General features: G+C 44.4%; 1 protein-coding gene across 2 annotated transcripts; it reads left to right on the plus strand.

Moving 5' to 3' along the window:
• The first annotated feature begins 1,466 nt into the window (after positions 1–1,466).
• On the plus strand, positions 1,467–21,796 carry Aar2 (AAR2 splicing factor). Of its 2 annotated transcripts, none has more exons than XM_034496203.2 (4): positions 1,467–1,595; positions 4,451–5,251; positions 9,643–9,872; positions 20,530–21,796. In XM_034496203.2, exons 2-4 carry the CDS (start codon positions 4,495–4,497, stop codon positions 20,695–20,697), a joined length of 1,155 nt encoding a protein of 384 aa, XP_034352094.1. In that variant the 5' UTR covers positions 1,467–1,595; positions 4,451–4,494; the 3' UTR covers positions 20,698–21,796. The 2 variants fall into 2 exon arrangements, with proteins under 2 accessions (XP_034352094.1, XP_034352095.1); XM_034496204.1 differs by having other exon boundaries at positions 1,578–1,851.
• The last annotated feature ends 666 nt before the right edge of the window (positions 21,797–22,462 follow it).

The following is a 22,462-nucleotide window of genomic DNA, read 5'->3' on the forward strand; positions in this document are numbered from 1 at the left end:
GTTGGAAAGGGTAGTGAAGCAATTTCTAGAAAGATTTTGCATCACAGTTGACCAGTGTTCTAGAGATTGGAACCTATGTTTGCAGCTAAACTTCTTCCAACCCACAGAACAAGCTGCCACTAAGAATTACCGGATCTCACATACCAGTGGTACCAAAGTTGAGAAATCGTGCTTTGGGTGAACACAGTTCACAAAGTTGGATGTTCAGGCCAGCATCTTTATCTCCTGCAACTTCCATGTCCAGTGTTAAATGCCTTGTGTCTCTAAAAAGATGGGGGAGCCATGTGAAGCCACCTGGAAGCTTAGAGACCACACCACAGAGTTCAGCTCCTAAGATGGGAGTAGAGAGGGGAGGAGGAGGAAGCTGAGCAACTTCCCAAGGGAAATGGAACTGACTGGGAAGGTTGAGATTGACTGCCTGGATCACCTCTGGCTAACCTGTGGCAGCCCACTGCAATGAACCATGATTGCCCCATCTAGCCTAGTTTGCAGCCCCCTAAGAGATGAGTTGTGAAGCTGTGAGTGGGGCAGATTGACACAGAATGGTAGCACAGGGGCCGGAACTTCAGCTGGTTTTGTATCACTTTTGTGTGTGTGTGTGTGTGTGTGTGTGTGTGTGTGTGCGCGCGCGCATCCCATCTCTGCACTCTGGGTGTGTAGTTTCTCTGTGAAGCTCCGTTTTCTCTTTTGTAGATTGCCAAGATTTCATCCCCATACTGGGTCATTCTTCTCTCAGAATTGTAGCACCAGTAAAAAGCCCGAGAACACATCTATTGGCAAGGGAGACTTAGTCTTGCTTAGGAACAGAAATGGGAGATAAACTCAGATCAAGCTTTTGAACGACCAAGAGTTAGAGAAATGCAGGTATGGTGCAAAAATAATTAATTAATTAAAATAAAAATGAGTAACTCATTTACTATACACATTATTTGATTTGTTATTAAATACACAGTACTTTTGTGAGGGCTATGTGCTAGGTTCTAAGGAAATAGAGAAGAAAAAGACAAGCAGGTTTCCTCACTCAGTGCGCATTTATAGCTTGACTGCGGTATTCTGTAAGGCAGGGAAAACACTGGGTGGTCACTGCCAGAGAAACTGCTTGTGGTGGCTCTTAAAGGGACTGGTTCTCTCTTCAGGCAACAGCTTTGGCTCTAAAACTAGGGGTTAATGTGTCTAGAAGCTGGGATTTGAAGGAAATATGAACTTTTGACAGAGTGACTGGCATAGTAAATGTGGCTAAAGAGGGCTAACCCTGTATGAGCCAGTCTAACTGTGGCTACTGCATGCCAACACCTAGACCGTGGTTTGGCCAGCCCGTGTCTGCTTGAGACCAAAGTATTGTGGTTGGTGAGTATGTTTCGAGACGGGGATATAAAGTGTATAGTTTAGTTAAAGTCGTAATTCACAATTCAGGAAGTAAAACCAAACAGTAAGAAGAAAATGTAGTGCTTTATCGTGAGGAACCTGGAAAAGCACGGGCCATTTCTTCTGAGACCCGGGGCTCCGCCGGACTACATTTTTCGTAGCACTTATCCGGCACCAAAGCAACCGAACTTCCGTCCCGTTTCCGCGGAGCCGGAGCGTGAGGCGTTACGGTGAGTTTCGGCTCTTGGAACTCCTTTCGTCCTCTGGATTTGTTATATGTGGTCGGGTCATCACGCTTTTTGTCTCAGAATCTCGCCGGCGGAGTATGGATTTGTGAGCTGGTGTCTCAGGAGGCCTTTCTTTCTGAGAACCGGTTACCAGGGACCGTGGTCAGGCTCTCTGGGGCTCCTGGAGTAACTCCCCACCCCCCCACCCCCATTAACTGTAGACCTTGGGGACCAGAGAACGTATTGTGCGTGGCTTCCGGTAAGTCATCCACCGGGTTTCCTGGCTTTACTTAAATGCATATTGTAGTAAGTAAAAATTTAAGCTTCGTGTATATGCTAGCGATCTAGAACTCGCGTCTTGTGGGCCTGACAGTCCACAGTCAAGTACACAAAGTTACACACCTGTCATTGGAATTGACCGGCAACAAGGTATCTAGAGTATAATCACGGAACATTTGACTTAGTCCCGGGTTGAAGAGGCTTTACTAAGATAAAAAAAAAAAAAAAATTGTTTGACAAAGTGCTATGGTTAGAGTTTTCTCTGGTTTGAGGGTCAGAAAGAAGCCAGTGTGGTTGGAACAGTCTTTCGGGTTGGGGTGGTATTAAATAAGCTGGAGTTGCCAAGGGTAATTCGTGCAGCGTTTTCAGGCCATCATAAGAATTTCATGTTCCCTAAAGCCAGATAGAGAATGCATTGAGGACCAAGTACTCTCCACTCTTGGAAGGTGGTGAATAGGCTGAAGAGGTGTCTCTGTATTGCAGGGGTGTGCCGAATGCATCCCATTTGTATGTTTCAGACTTTTTTTGACTGTGAACTACAGTCACAAGACTTTCATGCTGTGATCATGTATGCATACAAGGACATGTCTTCATGGAACCATTCCTATCCTTGTTACTTGTGGCATTCTGATGGCTTAAAAATTCTCTTGGTACTGGAGAGATGACTTGGTGTTTAAGAGACTTGCCTGCTCTTCCAGAGGACTTAGCTCCGTTCCTACCACCTGGTGCTCCATTCGTGGTGCTAAAACCACCTCTAACTCCAGTTTCAGGGAATTCAGCATCCTCTTCTAGTTTTTGTATAACTTTTTCTATTATTTCAGATTAGCTTTATGTCTAGAAATGATTTCTTAACTAAGTTATGCCTTGCAGTTTGAAAAAGAGTGCTGATTTAGAGGCCTTTCTCCTGTTTTGTTTTTTAAGGTAAAGACAATAAAGTGTGCTCCTAATATTTTTTGTAAGAGGATTTTTTGTTTGTTTTAAATAAAAGAGTAAACATCGACAAGCACTTGATTTTTTTTTTCTGCTTGTGAATTTTGAGGCCAGCTCTGTGTAAAATACAGATCTCTCATTTTCAGTAGTCTTATTCTGTGGCTATTTCTTTTTGGGGCCAGTAAAGTCACTGTATAGTGCCTGTAATCTGAGTGTTTGTCAGTTGGACTAGTAAGTGACTTAGTATTCAATTTAGTAAAAGTTGAAGTAGTTGATTGGCTTAAATTGGTTCATGCTGAAAACATTCTTAGAAATACTGCAGAGACAGTGTCTGCTTGCTACACAGTTGTCTTTAACATTGTGTGTGTGTGAGTGCATGATGAGGTGGAGGGTCACATGCTGGGTGAGCATGTGAAGGTTAGACAGCTTTGTGGGGTCTCTTTCCTCCTTCCACCTTTCTGTGGGATCTGGCCACTGAAGGGGGTTGTCAGGCAACAAGGTCAGCCTTCACTCACTGAGTGTTTGCCAGCAACCCCAACCCCTTTGTTTTTAATCAAAGTGTTCTTATAAGGAATTTAAATGTGGATAAAATAAAGAATCCAAGCCTCTCCTCAAATCCTTACTGTGGACCTGCCACGTCAGTCTCCTCAGGGGCCATTGCGGCTCTGTAGGAAGCTGTTGGATCCCTGGACCACCCTGGTGGTTTTGTTTTGTGATTGTTTGTGTGCTTGTTTTAAAGACATTGTCTTGTGTATGTGTCCCAGGCTGGCCTCCAATTCACTATATAGCTGAGAATAACTTCTGATCCTTCTGCCTCTCACAGATTTTTATTTGTTTGTTTGTGGTTCTAAGGATCCTTTGTGTGTAATGGACAAGCACTATACTTGATGAACCGTCTTCCCACCAGCTGTTTGTTTTTATTGTTTGATTTCTGAGACAGCCTCAGCAATCAAGGGTGATCTTGAACTCCCAATTCCTCTGTCTCAGTCCAGCAAGGGTTGGGAATACAAGTGTGTAGCACTGCACCCTGGCAGGTTGTTTTAAAACTAGACCAGCCGTTTGTTTTCCCTCATTTTCAACTAGGCTTTTGATGAGTGAAAGAAGGGAGTTTGAAAGCTCTCCTCCACTCAGACTTTTTGTTAATTTTAAATGCTCACGGGAAATTAGGTAACTAGTTTGATTTGGTCATCTTTGACAGATCTTATGGTACTCTCCAGTAGCAGGCTTTGGGTAGAATTGTAGCTTAAGGTGATTTTTGCATTGTTCTAGTTTAAAATGAGCCATTGGAGCCATTTCCATCTTCCACTGCTTTTGAGACATCTGATGGGCAGTGGACACAAGCCTGCAGTACCAGCAGGGAGGTTTTCACTTGGGTACTATGTGACCACCTTTCTTTAAGTGGTGCCCCTGGAGTGGTAAAATGAAGACTCTTGCTTCTTAAATCAAAACCCCCAAATCTCTTTGACCCTGATTTTTCTCATCTTTTAGACAGATGCAGGGTTGCCATGGGAATTAAAGGGAGTTAATTTCTGTCAGGATCTAATTCAATATTTGACATAGAGAATGTACAAGAAATGAAGTAGCCTTTTCCCATATTCTGATCAATTCATTCTCCCCCCCCCCCCCCCATCTCTTCTCTGCTGTTCTAGGAGACAGAAAAGAGCCCTGCTCTTGGTTACCCTCCACCAGCCTCATGGCTTCCATGCAGATGGATCCTGAGTTAGCCAAGCAACTCTTCTTTGAAGGAGCCACTGTGGTCATTCTGAACATGCCCAAGGGGACAGAGTTTGGCATTGACTACAACTCCTGGGAGGTGGGGCCCAAGTTCCGGGGTGTGAAGATGATCCCCCCTGGCATCCACTTCCTCCACTACAGCTCTGTGGACAAGGCCAATCCCAGGGAGGTGGGTCCTCGAATGGGCTTCTTTCTTAGCCTAAAGCAGCGGGGGCTGACAGTCCTGCGCTGGAATGCTGTTCAGGAAGAGGTAGACTTATCTCCAGCTCCAGAGGCTGAAGTAGAAGCTATGAGAGCCAATCTCCCGGAGCTAGACCAGTTTCTGGGACCTTATCCATATGGTACACTCAAGAAATGGATCTCACTCACCAACTTCATCAGTGAGGCCACCATGGAGAAGCTGCAGCCTGAGAGCCGGCAGATCTGCGCCTTCTCAGATGTGCTGCCTGTGCTTTCCATGAAGCACACCAAGGACAGGGTGGAGCAGAATCTACCCCTCTGCGGCACTGAGTGCAAAAGCTACCAAGAGGGCTTAGCCCGGCTGCCTGAGATGAAGCCCAGGGCTGGAACAGAGATCCGCTTCTCAGAGTTGCCCACTCAGATGTTCCCAGCAGGTGCCACACCAGCAGAGATCACCAGGCACAGCATGGACTTGAGCTATGCCCTTGAGACTGTGCTCAGCAAGCAGTTCCCTGGCAACCCCCAGGATGTACTTGGTAAGAAGGAACTAGGCTTTGGGGGAGGATGCTGGTGGGGGTTCCTAGAATAGAGGGCTCATCTTGGGTTATCTAGCCCAGTGTTCTTAAAGGAGGCTAGGAGGCGGACTCATTAGTAGTCATTAGAATGCTTCTTTACCCTTATCCTCAAGACTTCAAGTCAGAGCTCTATAGCGGGTCCAGCTGGCTGGCTTATCTAATGACTTGAGCATCTTAGATGAGTTTGTGCATGTTTGATCATTGCTGACTTAGCTTACCCCTGCAGAGAGAAAGGATTTGACCAATAGAGTGCTTACATTGAGATTGGAGCTCAAGGCTCCTGGTTGCTGGGCCCCATCTGTCTGCCTTCCTAGAAGCCTCCACCTGACACCTTAGTTTGCTTTTGAGTTCTTAAAGTGTTTCTCTCTTCACTGGCTTAGACCAGAACTTTTATTTTTATTTTAATGTTATAGTTTTGTTGCTGCTTACACTCTTAATTTTAAAATAATATGTACTTACCACAGACTAAAAATAAAATTTACTCTAAGTCCTGTACCTAGCAATAACTATTTTCATAGTTGAGTGCATTTTTTCTTTTCTTTTTTTCCCTTTTTCCTGTGTATTTTTATGTATTTCACTTGTCTTTTGTATTTTAGTCTTTTCAGTTCAGTTATATTGTAGGAGTGTATGTGGTTTTTATAGAAGCAAGATTAGAGAGCAGTGTGCTGTGCTGTGAGCAGGTCCCCAACACTGCTCACCTGCTTTAGGGCTGTATAGTGCCCAGAGCTGCAGAACTAGTTCTCAGTGGCCTCTCTGTAGCCTCAGAAGCTGTGCTGAAGGTGCCTGGATTAGGGTTGGATTGAGTGAGTTGCCATGTTTGCCTTTCAGCAGGTGGTAGGAGGCAGGCAGTATTTCACCTTTGACAGCACTCAGCATGATCAGTTCAGTGGTTGGAAAGCTCCCATCTTCTTTCTGTTTCTGAATACTAGTGACAGCAGAGATTCGGCATGCGCTTTGTGTGTGTTTAGCACATGCCACGTATGGCAGCCAGAGGTTAGCCTCTGGGTATCATCAGAAACTCCAGTTCTGGGACCTGACTCTGGTCCATGTGCTTGCAAGACAAGTGTTTCCCTGACTGAGCATCTCCCCAGCCCATTACACCTCTAATGCCTGTCCTTAGTGTCTGTAAACTGTCCAGGACATTCACATAACTTCCTGTTGGCAAAGGTTGCTGAGAAGTTTGGTTATTGACCTTTTTATAGCCTTGACTGAACTGATGATAAAATGGACATTTTAATACGTGCACCATGGGGCTGGAGAGATGGCTCAGTGGGTAACAACACTTACTACTCTAATAAAAGACCCTGGTTCAATCCCAGCACCCACATGACAGCTCACAGCTGTCTGTAGTGCCAGTTCCAGAAGATCTGGCACCCTCACACAGACATTTGGACAGAACACCAATGCACATTAAAAAAAATCTTTAATAGGTGCATTGTAATGCATGACATACTATGTTATATGAGTAACCCCTGAATTCTTGCTTAAACATGGTTAGGAATCTTGTTTTCTATCTCTTAAATACTTCAATATTCAAAATATATTCGTGCCAGGCAAAGGTGGCATACATCCTGAATTCCAGCACAGGGAAGACAGAGACAGGTGGATCTTAACGAGCTCGAGGTCAGCCTGGTCTGCATAGTGAGTTCCAGGCCAACCAGGACCTTGTTTCAAAATTAAAAAAAAAAAAAAAAAAAAAAATATATATATATATATATATATATATATATATATATATATGAATGATGAAAAGATTGTTATAGGACAAGTTTGAATCTGTGTAACAACTCCTTGAAATTATTTCTGATATCATAGTTAAATTTTACACAAGGTCAAAAACTCACAAATTTATATTAATTCCCTACTACAGAACTTCCAGCCCAGCTTTGGTTAGTGAGACCCTTTCTCAACATGTCCCTCCAAATCAGTAACAGTAAATTAGTACTGGGAATACAAAAGAATAAGCTTATGTTAGTTTCACAGTTTAACCAGGTAAAACCAAACAAAGAAGTAAGTCATTATGCGAAGAAAATTTCACTGTGTTTTGAAAAGATTCCACAGGCTGGTATCAGGGAACTAGTTTTTCCTGCCGTTAATGGTAACTGATCAAACACCGTGCATATAAGGGGATACTTGCTGATTCTTTTTTTTTTTTTTTTTTTTCTTCCCTTCTCCCTCTTGCTCTGGCCCTGCCTCTCTGCTCTCTCCCCCTGCCCCTGGCCCCACTTGTAAGTACACTGTCCCTGTCTTCAGACACCTACAAGAGGGCATCAGATCTCATCACAAATGGTTGTAAGCCACCATGTGGTTGCTGGAATTTGAACTCATAATCTCTGGAAGAGCAGTCAGTGCTCTTAACTGCTGAGCCATCTCACCAGTCCCTTCCCCCCCTCCCCCCATATATACATAGCTTAAATTTGGCCAGCTTTGAAGCCAGAGAGTGCATCTGGGAGTCAGCGTGTTCTTTAGAGGGGTCTTGCTTTGTAACCCAGGATCCTGGAACTTGCAGTGACAGTGATTTCCCTGCCTCCTACCTCCCTAGAGCTGGGGATTACAGGTTGAACCACTACAACCCACTCAGATGTAGTCTGTGTGCCAGGCAGAACCTTAGTGGCTTGCACTCGTACAGTGGCTTCCGGATTATTAGGTCTTTGTTGGAGATAGGTGTAGGTTGGAGATTGGGACTAGGAACTAGCATTCTGAGTGCTGCTGTGTGCTCCATATTATTCTAAACCTTAACATGTACTGTAGTAAGTAATTTACTCTTCATTATAATACTCAAATAAGGAAATAGAGGTGCAAACAGATTAAGTAATTTGCATAAGGTCATACTGCTGCTAAGTGGGAGAGCTAAGATTTGAATCCAGGTAGTTAGGCTCCAGAGCCCATGCTCTTAGCCACTAGGCTGCTCATAGAGCCCTGTGATTAAATAAATAGAACTAAGCTGCCTGGTAGGCTAGCCCCCCAATAAGACCTTAGGGATTTGCTGCTGTGGGAGACTGTAGAAATACTCCTACCTGGCATCAACTCGGTTTTAGCCTTCTTCCATTATTCAAAATATTAGCTCTAAAATCTTGGACAACCTTGACCTCACCTTAAGATGAGAGAGATGCTACCTTTCCTGATGACCTAGAGGAAGAGTGCTAAGGATTGTGAATGTGGTGTGTGATGGCAGCCTTTTACCAGCCCTAGCGTGGGTCATGTCATCTGGGAAACTTAGAATAGTAGCCACTAAAAGGTGACCATGTCAGAGACTCAAATGTTAATTGTAAGATACTACCCTTTAGGGGATAGAGAGCTGGCTCAGCAGTTAAGAGCACTGACTGCTCTTCCAGAGGTCCTGAGTTCAATTCCCAGCAATCCATCACAACAGTCTATAATGGGATCCATGTCTTCTGGTATGTCTGAAGACAGAGACAGTGTACTTACATCATAAAATTTAAAAACAAACAAAAAATTACATCTTGATCTTGTTTTTACAAATCCTGGACCTTGTCATCTCTGCTTCACCAAAATCTCTAAGTTGACAAATAGGCAGCTTTACTTACTTTCTATTTTTAAGTTTTAGGATTTATTATTATTATTATTATTATTACTTTGGGTTTTTTGTTTTGTTTTTTTGTTTTTTGTTTTTTTGTTTTGTTTTTTTTTTGAGACAGGGTTTCTCTGTATAGCCCTGGCTGTCCTGGAACTCACTCTGTAGACCAGGCTGGCCTCGAACTCAAGAAATCCGCCTGCCTTTGCCTCCCAAGTGCTGGGATTAAAGGCATGAGCCACTACCGCCCGGCTTTTTTTATTATTTTTCAGGGGTGTGTGTGTGTGTGTGTGTGTGTGTGTGTGTGTGTGTGTGTGTGTGTGTGTGTTGGATATCTGTATGAGTGTAGGTGCACACAGAGACCAGAACATCCCCGGCATCCCCTGCAGCTGGAGACACAGGTGGCTGTTAGCTGCCTGTAGCAAGTGCTAGTAACTGGACTTTGGTCCTCTGGGAGAGCAGCAAATAGTCTCAACCCTGGAGCCACCTCTCTGACTCTGAGCAGCTTTGCTTTTAATGAGATCTAGTAATTCTGATGGGCAAGTTTAGGCCCCACCTCCTAAAGTGCCAGGTGTGTAATAGTACTGCCTCTTCTCTTATGGCCCAATTTTGCGTAAATACCTTGCCACCAATGTGGCCCATGGTTTGAACCAATAGCAGTTCAGCAGATATTTGCTGAGTACTTGTTGGATGAAGAATCCCTTCTCAGGTCTGTTGGTGCTAAGGTGTGGTGTGAATGTGGCATTGTAATCATGTAGGGAAGTGTCAGCCAGGGCTCCATGCTCTGAGGATCTTAGCCCTTCTCTGTACCTCACAGGGGAGCTCCAGTTTGCCTTCGTGTGCTTCCTGCTGGGCAATGTGTATGAGGCATTTGAGCACTGGAAACGGCTCCTGAACCTCCTGTGTCGGTCTGAAACTGCCATGGTGAAGCACAACGCCCTGTACGTCAGCCTTATCTCCATCCTGTACCACCAGCTGGGTGAGATCCCTGCCGACTTCTTTGTGGACATTGTCTCCCAAGACAACTTCCTCACCAGTACCTTACAGGTGAGTACTCTGGGCTGACACCCGTGTGGTTCATTAGGAAGGCACCCATGTGAGACCACCCTCTGGCAGGTCACCTTTTCTTTCTTGCTGTTTTCCATGACATTTCCTGATGTTTCCTAGTTCTCTATCTTGCACTGTGTTCTGAGCACCTCTATGTCAGAAAGCCTCTGTCTGCAGCATCTCTCCACATGTCACCCACAAAGGGCCCACATTAGGTATACAGAGTTCGTATCCTCTCTACCACCTAGCTGTATTTTCAGTTTTTTATTACTCTAAGGGAATACGTGAGGCAGTCTAATTTATTTTTTATTTCTTAAATGTAGTGTGTGAGGGTGGACACATGTGCCATGGGATGCATTCGGAGGTCAGAGCACAACTTGTGGGAGTCTTGTGGGTTCTGAGGATTGAGCTCAGGTCATCATGCTTTGCAGCAAGCAGTTTACTTTATGTATGTGGGTACACTGCAGCTGTCTTCAGACACACCAGAAGATGGCATCAGATCCAGTACAGATGGTCGTGAGCCACCATGTGGGTGCTGGGAATTGAACTCAGGATCTGTGGAAGAGCAGTCAGTGCTCTTGACTGCTGGGCCATCTCTCCAGCCCTAGCAGTGAGTGCTTTTAAATGAAGAACTGTCCCAGCCCCAGGTATATTTAGCTCTTGGTTTTGGAGGCTCAGAGCTTAAGACCTGGTGGCCCTACAGTGACAACTTCTGTGAAAAACCCACCAAAGAACCCCACTGTTGCTACATTAATGCTTCCCAAGAACACTACCCAGTGAGCTAAGAACCACTCACCAGGCCCCACTTCTTACAATCACCAAACACATGCATTTCCACAGTGTGAGCCCGGGGGATAAACCACAGTAAGCCAGAGTGCCAGCCTCTGGTTCTTGCTGCAGCTGTGAGTTAATGCAGCCTAGTGAGGCCGAGTTCTGAAGCTCGTTATTCCCAAAGAAACATCTGCAGCTCCTCAGATCTCATTTAAGCATTAAAGCAACTTTGATTTCCTGTTCAAACAAAATGTGCCAGTTTCTGCAGAGATTCTCTGACAGAAACAGTAAAATTTGCTTTTAACTCAGCAATTAAATTTTCATTATGAGTGGTAATTAGGGAAAAAGCTTCAAACAAGTTAGAATCTTCATCCTGTACTATTTCCTCCCTTGGCAAACAGATTCCATTCCTTTACGTACTTGGGACAGCCTCTGCCACTCACATTTTGTAACTTTCTTAGGTTTTGCAGAGACAGAAGCAGCTAGTTGTCTGTTCCCATAGCTCCTGTGCCAGCAATGTATCTCTTCTCCTGCGTGTGATGCCCCATAAGGCTGGTTCCATGCAAGATGGTGTCTGACTTCTCTCATTCCCACGGAAGAAACTAGATAGCAGACACCATAGTTATTGTGTTATATGATGTTTAAATTACTTGTTCCATTGCTGTGGTAAGATAATCTGATAAAAGCAACATAAAGGAGAATTAGCTTTATTTTATTTTTGAACTTATAGTTCAAAGTTTCATTCCATTGTAGTGGGGTAGTCCAGCTGCAGGCGTTTGAGGCAGCCATTCACATGACTTCCACAGTGCAGAAGTCGAGAATGGTGAATGCTGTGATTAGCTCACTTGCTTCTCTCTATACATTCCAGGATCCTAGCCTAGGGACTACTGGGTGGATCTTTGAGTCTCAGTTAACCTAGTTATCAAAATCCCCATAGGCATGCCCAGGTGATTCTAGCTCCAATCAGATTGGCACCTGAGATTAACCATCACATGTGTCTGTTGGACAGACCAGATCATTCTCATTTTTCAAATGAAGAAACAAACCTGATAAGTGGTTGCCTAACAATTTCAAGGCCCTAGGTCCAATTCTCAGCACTGGAAAAAAATTAATATTGAATACAGCCACCACCCCCATCCTCACCCCACCCCCCCAAAATCATGTGAATGTTGTTTCTCCGAAGGTACAGAGCACTCTTCCAGAGCCGCCATGCTGTTGGAAGAGTCTCTGTAGTTAGGCAGCAGGCAGTTGCCTGGAAACTCTGGTGTTTAGAGGCCTTGTGACTGTGGTGATGTATCTGTCAAGTGATAGCTTGAGCCTGTTGTGTTCTTCTTCAGAAGAATTAAACTGCCCTTTCTGTTCTTTGTGGAACAGACAAATTAAATCTTTATTCCACCTTTATGGGGACCCTCCTCACACGTCCCTGGGCTGCCAGCCAGTGTGAGGTCTCATCAAGTGCTAACTAGCCTCTGTTGGTGGCTGCGGCCACGGGAAATGATACAGGCAGGAAATGAGGCACTGCCCTCACGATGTGATGTGAGTGAGTGAACGCTGTCACACAAGCACAGGAAGGCCATGGTGTTCCCAGCCTGTGTTGCATCAGTGATCTGCAAAAAATACCTGGCTGGATTGCTCAATGCCCATGTGGGTTGTACAGGGCTGAGAGTTTGAAAAGTTCTCTGAACAAGAAACTTAATGTCATTTGGTTGTTTTGGGCTTTTTATTTTTAGACACAGACTCTAGCACTAGTTGGCCTCAAACTCCCTTTGTAGCAAAGAATGACCTTGAATTTTAGATCCTGCATTGTCTACCTTCCAAGTCCTGGGATTACAAGTGTGTGCCAAACATACCCAGTTTATGGGGCACTGGGAATAAATCACAGGGCCTCACATTCTACTTACTGAATTATACCAGCTGATGTCATTATTTGAAAATGTTCAGGATATATGCCTTATAAATACCACACCAGTAAATGTTATTGAACATTCTTTATGTAAGCCATCCACTGCAGTTGTTGAGGAATACAAACAGGCCTTAGCTAGGGTTCCTGTCCTCAGGGTTCACCGATTGAGGAGTACTAACTGACCACTTGCTGCATACATGATTTTGTTCTAAGAATGGGAATATACTTGAACAAGAATGTCAAACGTCCCTGACAGCAGGAAATAAAGAGATGAGTTAATGAAGAATTCCCAGTGTGGTGTTACAGACCTGCCCCTGTACCGTGGTCATAGCCCAGGCTTTTTGGTCTCCCCTAGACTACATCAGCATTTGTCAGCCCCATGTTTACCTTGTTAAACCATCTGCTTCCCACACTGCTGCCTTTGTTGCTCCAAAATGTAGCTCTGATCCCATTTCTTGGTGGCTCCCCATGCCTAGGAAATGGGAGTGTGCCAGCCTTGGCCCGAAGGCTCCTTGATACTGGGCTCTGGGCCTCTTTTCCAGCTTCCATTTTCTTCCATCAAGGTGGTGGCTGTGGTTTGCTCACGGCAAACCCCAGACAGGTCATGCTGTTCCACACTTTTTTTTTCTTTTCCTTTTCTTTCCTTTCTTTCCTTTCCTTTCCTGTTCTGTTCTTTTGAGATAGGATCTTGCTTTGTTTCTGAGACTGGCATTGAATTCCTGGGCATAAGTGATTCTATCAGTCTAAGCAACTAGAACATACACACGAGCACTGTTCCTAGTCTTCCTTCCTTTAATTGTAAAAAGCACATCCTCTGAGTCTGATTTTCTCTCTTAACACATTTGAAAATGTTCAAAGCAGTATTGACTGTAAGCTTGTTTTTAGAATTGCTCTCTGGAACCTCATATAACCGAAACTTTACATCCATGTCTCATGCCTTCTAGACAGAACCTGATTCTCTTCAGCCTGCCATGTTTTTGCCTGTACTCTTCTCTGTGTGAAGCCATCCCTTGTCTCTGTCTCTCAAGGGTTGTGCTTCTTGAAGTTAATACAGCGTTTTCCACAAAGCCATAAGCCTGCAGTTTTTCTCATTGGTCATTTTCAACACCTAGTCAACACCTAACATTTGACATTTGACCTGTGGTACTGCTTGTTTTTTTCACATGTAAAGTGTTCATAATTCCTTTAACAATGCAAATAGATGTATAAACAGTAAAGTCTTAGCTGGACTCAGACCCAGCACATGGGAGGCAGAGGCAGGCAGATCTCTGAGTTCCAAGCCAGTCTGGTCTACAGAGTGAGTTCCAGGACAGCCAGGTCTATATAGAAACTCTCAGAAAATAAAAATTAAAAAAACAAACAAACAAACAAACAAACAGGCATACAAAGAAACAGTAAAGTATTATAAAGGGCTTTTGATACATCAAAAAGGGAGTGGCAGATTACGACTGGGGTTAGTACTTGAGGGCTTGAGCTATTCTAGCAGAGCTTTATGTGGGGATATTGATATTTCAAAAGGCACAGTGTGGACTAGGATATTACAAAACTTTTTTAATGAGCTGTCTTGGCAGTGAGATCTGATCCCCCATGCAGAGGCACTCACTCGGGGAGTTTGTGACTGAATGAATCAAGCCTTAAAGCTTCCTCAGCTTGCAGTCTGCTCGCTCTCTCCCCAGCTAGTCAAGTGGAGCTGGCCTCCTTGCTTAGGAACATGAATGTCTACTGTCTGTGGAGAGGGGCTGGTGTGTGCATGTGAAAGCACTTACAGACATTAAGGACAGGCACATTAGCGTGGGTAAAATCAGCCCCGTAAATGGCCTCAGCCATTGATTTTTTTTCCCTCCAACCTTCCCATATGAGACACTTGAATAAATGCAGCAGCTTTTACAAATCCCTTGGATTTGGCTCGAATAAAAATGATTTGTTTTACAAAGGGGCTTTTTTCCCTTTCATTTAAAGCAACTTAACTCACCATAATTTCCTTAGAGTCAATGAAAAGATAATCTGGAATTAATAGTGTGTTGGAAAGAGTTACGGCCAAAACAAGGGTTCTGCCCGCTGACTGCAGTGTTCAGGCATACAGTCACACAGCCGTGGTCTTGTTGTTATAGCTGTAGATACACTGCGGGCAAGCATCACGCCTGATCACTGTTCTGGGTGCTATCTCCAACAGTTTTATTCAGAGGGTTTTTGTTTTTTGTTTTTTGTTTTTTTGTTTTTTGTTTTTTTGTCTTATTTTTGAGATGGGTGAAGTCTAATCTCATGCTAGCCTCAAACTCACTGTAGATGTACATGATCTTTAATTTGCCCAAATTTTTTGAATTGACCTTGGAAGGCATGATTTCAGGCTGGGGAGACAGCTCAGCAGGTAAAGGAGCTTACCACCAAGGCTGTTGACTTAAGGTTGACCTCAGGACACTACATGGGAGAAAGAGTCTTCTGACTCTACATGCATGCTATGTGCACATGTGATCACATCACTTAAATAAATGTAATTTTTAGAAAAAAATTAAAGACATGAGGCCAGGTGTGCTGGTACACTCCTTGAGAGGCAGAGGGAGGGGCTCTCTCTGAGTTCCAGACTAGCCTGGTCTATATAACAAATTCCTTGCCAGTCAGGACCACACATAGACCCTGTCTTAAAAGAAGCACTGATTCCTGGAGCTTTTCACTCTCGCTCATCACTGCCGTGGTAGTCTTGTCTTTAAAACCACTTCAGTTACAGAGACAGCAGTGAGACACAGAGACAGCAGTGTTCTTCTGGACGGTTTCCTTTTAAGTCAGTCACTTGAGCAGTTCTGTGGTTTTTTTAAGGAAGCTTCTTTTTTGGACTAGCCAAAAAAATCAGGATAAGACAGGCTCAGCTGTCCTCTGTGATGTATTCACTGTGCAGTCCCAAACTTTGCTTTTTAAAAAGCACTCGTGTCTGTGACTGGATTCTGGGGTTGTCTTGTCTTGTTTTGTTTTGTTTTTTTCTTTTTTCAATTTCATAATAGATTTAATAATTAAAGTGTTAGTACTTTATTTTTATTTATTTGGTCTTGGGAGGCTTTTGTTTGTTTTGTTTTGAGATAGGATCTCACTATGTATTCTAGCCTGGCCTGGAGTTCATTCTATAGACCAAGATAGCCTTGAACTTACAAATCCACCTGCCTCTGCCTCCTGAGTGCTGGGACTAAAGTCATGTGCCACCACCTTGCTTGGCCCATGTTTTTTATTTTAGATAAATGCATTCATTTGCAAAATGTGATCATCCTGTTTTAAAAGTATTTTAAAAACAATATCCAAGATTAATCAGCTAAAATTAAGATGATTCATTTTTTTCATGCTGTTAGAAATCTTTACTTGATTTTACCTTAGGGAATAAAGTAACTAGATGATTACTAATTTTTCTAAAGAAAGCATAGAATTAATCCAAAAAATTAAAAAAAAACAAAAAAAACAAAAAAACAAGGATAAATTATTGCTTGAATAAATGCCCTTCTCCCCCCCCCCCCCCCAGTATCCCCTGCAGGAGGGAGGGTCACTCAAAATTGAGCCCAAGGCCTCACCAGTACTAGGCAATCACTGTACTACTGAGTTGTATCCCAAGCCCTAACTAAATACTCTTAAACATCTTTTCTGGATTGTTTTTGAATCATCAAGCAAAGGGTAACACATACCTGTAATCCCAGCACTTGGGAACAAGCTGAGGCAGAACTGAAAATTGGGCTACATAGTGAATTCAAGGCCTTTCTAAACTATATACTGAGACAGTATCTTAGACAAAGACAAATTAATTTTTAAGTTTGTAAAATTATTTTAAAAAGAAGTAGGGGTAGGGACTGGAGTAGGTGTGGGAGAAAGAAGGGTTTGACTGTCCAAGGACAACACCAGAGCATTTTTAAGGGTAATAACCTGTTCTGAGACCTAAGTGTGGTGAGGCCTCAACAAATCCACAGAGGCTCCTGGCTGAGTAGATTTGGAAAGAGAGCCAGTACCCGTGGGTGTTTACCCAAGTGAAGCAGACAGTGCCACAGGAACATTTAATTGTGTGCAAATATAAGTAAGGTTGGTCTTTAAAAATGGCAATCACTGTGGTCCTGGGGCCCAGGTTCTGGAGACTGGCAAAGGCAACCATTGCAGAAGCCTCCACAGGGCAGGACTAAAAGTTTAGGATCAAGGATGTGTTTACTCTGTAGAGATAGAAGAAACTTGTGGTAGAGGAATTCTAAGACTGACTATCCCAGCTCGATCAGATCATGTGAGCATGGTGTAGTGACCCAGCATCCTCATCTGTGTAATGGGAATAGTAATCTCCTGCCCTCCAGCCCTCCAGGCTTGTAGTAAAGATCTGTATAATGGGAGTAGTAATCTCCTGCCCTCCAGTTCTCCAGGCTTATAGTAAAGATTTAAATGACAACAAAGACAAAACACCTTTCAACTTAATAGAGAACTCAATAGAGAAGACCAGAGACTTTGCTTGTACCTACTACTAGTTGATTTTATTCTCAGGCATGTTCAAAAGAGGGGAGGTTGGGTGATGATTCTGAGTGCAGCTTATTCCAGCCTCTTACTTCTGGCTATTGCCAAGTGCAACAGTTTAAATCTGCATGATGTTCTTTCTGTTTGGTTAGCATCCTGGGGCCCTACCTGACTCTGTGCCAGGCTCTGGGTGATATGCTGTGCTGGACACACTGGTAATTAGGATTCATTCTCTACTCTTAAGGCATAAACCACTGTGACATAAGACGGTATGAGAAATGCAGTGAGGAAAGCTAGGTCCAATGCTAGAGGAACAGAGTTCAGAGCAATTCATTTCAGCTTAGGCCTTTGCAAGTCACATTAGCCAGCAGCAGTCTGGGGCCTGGTGTGCAAGCTCATCTCAGGTCATCTCCAGCGCCATCACATAATGAACAATTATTCAGTGCCAGGAACTGTGCAAAAGAGCCAAAAATAAATTTTCTTTGAGCCCGCAGTCATCTTCATTCTTCTGTTCATTAAACAGTTTTTATGTTAGAATACCAGGAGACCAGAATGCAGGTATGAGAGAGCCACTATTTTGGATTGCTTTTCTCTTGGCTGAGCTCAGCTGTAAATAGCCTGTTATTTCAGTGAGATTGAGGTAACCCTAGGCTCAGGGAAACACACAGGAGCTTTACTACCCAGACCATACAGTGTTCCAGGAAGTTACTATTCTGGCTTGCTGTTGCAGTTGTGATCCCACTCCTGTGGAGAAGTTGGTGTTGCCACTTGGAATCAGCTGCAGAGTCTGTCTGTTGCCTTTGTCAGACAAGCTCCCTAAACCAAGTGGTGTATAGCCCATCTACAGCTGGAAGAGACTGAATCATAGTTGCTGTGCCTGGTGGCCATGTCTGTACTTGGCCTGTAGGGTAACAGGTGGCAGGCAAAAACCTTTGTATTCCCTTCTGGGTAACTGAATACCTTTCCACCCCATATCCTGAAAGTGTGCATGCTGAGGTATGTGTGGTGGCACACACCCTTAATTCCTGCACTTGGAAGGGCTCCCTTCCCTAATCTCTTTGAGCTCAAGGCCAGGCCAGTCAAGGCTACATAGTAAGACCTTGTCTTAAAAAATTAATTAATTAATCAATTAATTTAAAATGAATAAAACCACATTTTGATATGTTTTTCTCAGAGCATGGAGGAAGTGCAGTTTGATTGTCTGAAACTTCTTTGAGAACAGTACGGTTGTTTAAGAAATAGTAGGCTTTCTATTCTCAGGAACTGAAATACCCTTCAAATGTGTAAAAAAATATTTTGTTCTGTTCCTTATATATGTTTGAATTAACTGAAACAGTTCGTGGGGACATGAAAATAACAGTCCAGTATCAGAATGTTTATAACTCAACAATTGAACATCCTAACTTAAAAACAGCCAAAGAGCCGGGCGGTGGTGGCGCACGCCTTTAATCCCAGCACTTGGGAGGCAGAGGCAGGCAGATCTCGGAGTTCAAGGCCAGCCTGGTCTACAGAGTGAGTTCCAGGACAGCCAGGGCTACACAGAGAAACCCTGTCTCGAAAAGCCAAAAAAAAAAAAAAAAAAAAACAAACAGCCAAAGGACTTGAGTAGACATTTGGCTAAAGAAAATATACAAATATACAATAACCTCGTGAAGAGATGTTTAACATCACTGATCATTAGAGAAGTACAAATCAAAATTATACCAAGATAGCTATCAAACCTATATGAAGGGCTGTGGTCCAAAGATAAATAAATGAGTAAAGCAAAGAAGCACTGAGCCGGCTGCAGGGAAACCAGACCCTGTGTTCTGCTAGCAGTGGTGTGGTTAGTGTGGTTAGACCCCTGTGTTGTGCTGGCAGTGATGGACTGTGGTTAGACCCCTGTGTCCTGTAAGGCTGAGTTGTCATGAGGTCCAGCAGTTCCATGTCTGGGTCTGCACCCAGACAACAGAAAGCAGGGACTCAAGTGTCTGTACAGCTATATCATGGAAGCTTTATTCTCAGTACCTAAAATACAGACACTCTAGATGGTCATTGGCAGGTGAATGGCAAACAAAATGTGGACTACCAGAGGCTGAGGAGGTGGATTAGGGCCTAATAGCTGAAGATCTGGGTTCGGTTCCCAGCATCCATGTTAGGCAGCTCACAGCCACCTATATCTCTAGCTCCAGGGCATTCAGCACCCACTTCTGTCCTCTACAGGCACCTATGTAAGTATGGGTGTACTCAGACACAGAGGCACAAATGTACACATAAATAAAAGTAAAACCCTTTTGGGCTGGAGAGATGGCTCAGTGGTTCAGAGCACTGGCTGCTCTTCCAGAGATTCTGAGTTCAATTCCAAGCAACCACATGGTGGCTCACAACCATCTGCAATGGGGTCTGATGCCCTCTTCTGGTGTGTCTGAAAAGACCAGTGGTGAATATATAAAATTTTTTAAAAATTAAAAAAAAACTTTAAAACGGTAAATATATGTGGTGTGTGTGTATGTATGTATGTATGTATGTATGTATGTATATTATACACACATACACATAAACATGCCATTCATATAAGTGTGTATGAATTGGAATTAGGGAAGCTTAGGGACAGGGTCTTATTGTGTAACCCAGGCTGGCCTTGAGCTTGAATTTCCTGTGCCTCAGCCCTCTGAGTGGTGGGATTACAGATGTGCAGCACCGTGTCTAGCGCTGCACTTTAGTGTTTTAAAAGAAAGGAGATTCTAATGTGTCCTTCAGCACAGGTGAACCTTGAAGACGTGCTGAGTGTTAAAAGCCAGCCACAAAAGGACAGATACTGATTCTTCTCTAGTCAGATTCACAGAGACAGAAAGTAGAACGGTGTTGCCAAATGCCAGGGAAAGGGAATGAGAGGGAATTGGTGTGTTGTGGGTAGAGTGTCAGCTGGAGAAGATGAAGTTTCTAAAGATGAGTGTTGGTGACGGCTGCACAGTGGGAATTCACATATTGACACTGATCACTTAAAATAGTTCAAATGGTAGCTGCAACTGTCTTATCACGATGTAAACAATGGCAATGCTTTTTAAATGAACATTAAAGACACCTTTTAAGAGGAATGGAAGCCTCAAACTGGCAGGCTATGGCCCACTTAGAAGATCAGAGTAGCAATTCAGCCTTGTTGGCGAGGGCCTAGGACTTTATGGGATCTGAGGGCTTTCAGTCTCCCCAAACTTTTCTTTACAACACCTGGTATACTCTGTTAACTTCTATGTTATTGCCTGGGTGCTCTATAGATTGCCACACCCCATCCCACGCCTGGTGGGGCTGTAGTGGTAACTCTAGTGGCCTTACTTGTCATGGGAGTCTGTGACAGCATGGTAATTTTCCATTCCAGTCCTGTTCCAATGTCTTCTTTCTTGGGGTGGGGGGGGGCGGGGGTTGGCGGTGCAGAGCAGGTGTCCTGGGATGGTGCCAGCAGCAGCTGAACACCAGGAAGAAAATTCCATAGCTCTCTTGGCCCCCTGTCCTCAGGAGTAACTTAGCCTCTGTTGTCTGTAGGTGTTCTTTTCATCTGCCTGCAGTATAGCTGTGGAAGCCACCCTGAGGAAGAAAGCGGAAAAGTTCCAAGCCCACCTGACAAAGAAGTTCCGCTGGGATTTTACTTCAGAGCCAGAGGACTGCGCCCCAGTGGTGGTGGAGCTCCCTGAGGGCATCGAGACAGCCTAACAGCAGACCCTTAAGCCATGGGAGACCCCTTCCCTCATGGCTATAACCCAGCATCTCCCCCATTCATCTGTCCTGGAACCCTCCAGCACAGTGATCCAGTCCGGTCTTGCAAATATGGAGCCAGAACCTGTGTTCACCAGTAAATACAAAAGTGGCCATTTGTGGTTCCAAGTAGCCTGGCCCTGCCGCTGAATTTCAGGGGGAAAAAAAAAAAGAGGTCGAGATGAAGCCTGCTCCAGCAACAGTCTAATTCCTTCTGACAACGAGAAAATGAATATTAAATCCAAAAGAGCTGGCTGCTTATTCCATAGCTGCTTAAAAGAGGAAAGAAACCAGATCTGTCCTAGGGTCTGAGGTATTAAGTCAGTGAGTTTTCTAAGTTAAATGGAGGTTTGAAGTTGGATGTGGTTTAAGTAGAATTTCTGCCTGCTCCTGGTTGACTGGGAGGAAACCTGCCAGAGTCGGGCCACTGACCTCTCAGGAGCCTAGCCCAGGACAAGGAGGATAGTGGGTTGAGTCTGGCAGGTGGCCAGCTTTGTCTCCCACACCTCCTTCTGGCACAAGCCTCAGTAGTTGATGCCTGAGTCAGCTGCTGGCTGTGGGATCTCCTCCTACTGTCACCGTCATCCTGAAGCCTCACATTGAAGATGTGTGTCCCCGTTTCTCACTAAGGCTACCATGACTCTTCTGATGACATGGAAATCAACAACAAAAGCAGAGGTTCTTGCTCTGAGCCTGCTTCGTTGGCCCTGTTAAAGTCTGGCTCTTTTCTTTGGAGCCATGGAGATAGCTGGGTAGCTTAACTCTTCCCCAGCCCTTCTGTGGGGTTCTCATGAGTGCCATCACGTTTATAGTGTTAGGGAGTCTTAAGGGCACACCCATTGTGCAGTGTGGGCAGAGTTCTGCCTCAAGAAGGGCTCCCAGGCCCTCCACCCTGACCTCAGGCTCTGCTGTACTCTGGAATCCTCTTCTGAGGCTAGAGCTCACAGCAGGCCTCTGAGTGAGAGTCCTGCTGGTTAAGACTTCTGGTTCCTCTTGTTTCCTTGGAGATGTTTTTCCAAGAGCACAATGTACATTAAAGTCTTTGAGTTGGGACTAATCCCCCTGTGTGAGTCTCTTACAGCTAATCTGTGTGGTTTCCAAAGTAGCCAAGCTGTTGTCCACAGACAGACAACACATCTACCTGCAGAACCCACCCAGAAGACCCTGCTCACTCCCTGCAGTCTCTGGAGCAGGCAGGCAGGCAGGCAGCTTTGCCTGTTTGCAGAGAGACACGACCTGTAGCTCTACGTTAACCTGAAGTTTCACCTTGTGGGAATTGCTATTCCTTTTTTTCCCACTAAGCCCACTCATCACAATTACCTGGGGACTATGTTAAAAGTGCAGATCCTAACAATTGAATTTCTGATGTGGGCTGCAACATGTATGAACCTTCTGCCTGGGGCTGGGGAAATGGCTCAGTGGGTAAAGTGCTTGGTATACAAGCATGAAGACCTTCAGATCCCAGAGCTTGTGAAAAGCCAGGGCAGCAGTGCACACCAGTAATCAAAGTGCTGCAGAGGCTGGCCGATGCTAGGGACTTAGGAATACACCACACATTCACTAACACAGGGTGTGCTAGGGGAAGGAGACCAGACTACAAGCTTTACGTGCAATACCCAGCATAGGCAGATCCACAGGGTGACAGACAAGGACCACCCATGGCGTGCCCTCAGAAGCAGTGATGTGTGGTGGGACACTTGTCAAAGTACAGACCCCCATCGCA

The sequence above is a fragment of the Arvicanthis niloticus genome, chromosome 2 (genome assembly GCF_011762505.2).
Source record: "Arvicanthis niloticus isolate mArvNil1 chromosome 2, mArvNil1.pat.X, whole genome shotgun sequence".
NCBI lineage: Eukaryota > Metazoa > Chordata > Mammalia > Rodentia > Muridae > Arvicanthis > Arvicanthis niloticus.

Excerpts from the sequence above, each read along its gene's own strand:
- Aar2 (XM_034496203.2), top strand. The coding sequence starts at position 4,495 with ATGGCTTCCATGCAGATGGATCCTGAGTTAGCCAAGCAACTCTTCTTT. Across the intron at positions 5,252-9,642 it reads CAACCCCCAGGATGTACTTG|GGGAGCTCCAGTTTGCCTTC; the intron begins GTAAGAAGGAAC and ends TGTACCTCACAG. Across the intron at positions 9,873-20,529 it reads TCCTCACCAGTACCTTACAG|GTGTTCTTTTCATCTGCCTG; the intron begins GTGAGTACTCTG and ends TGTTGTCTGTAG.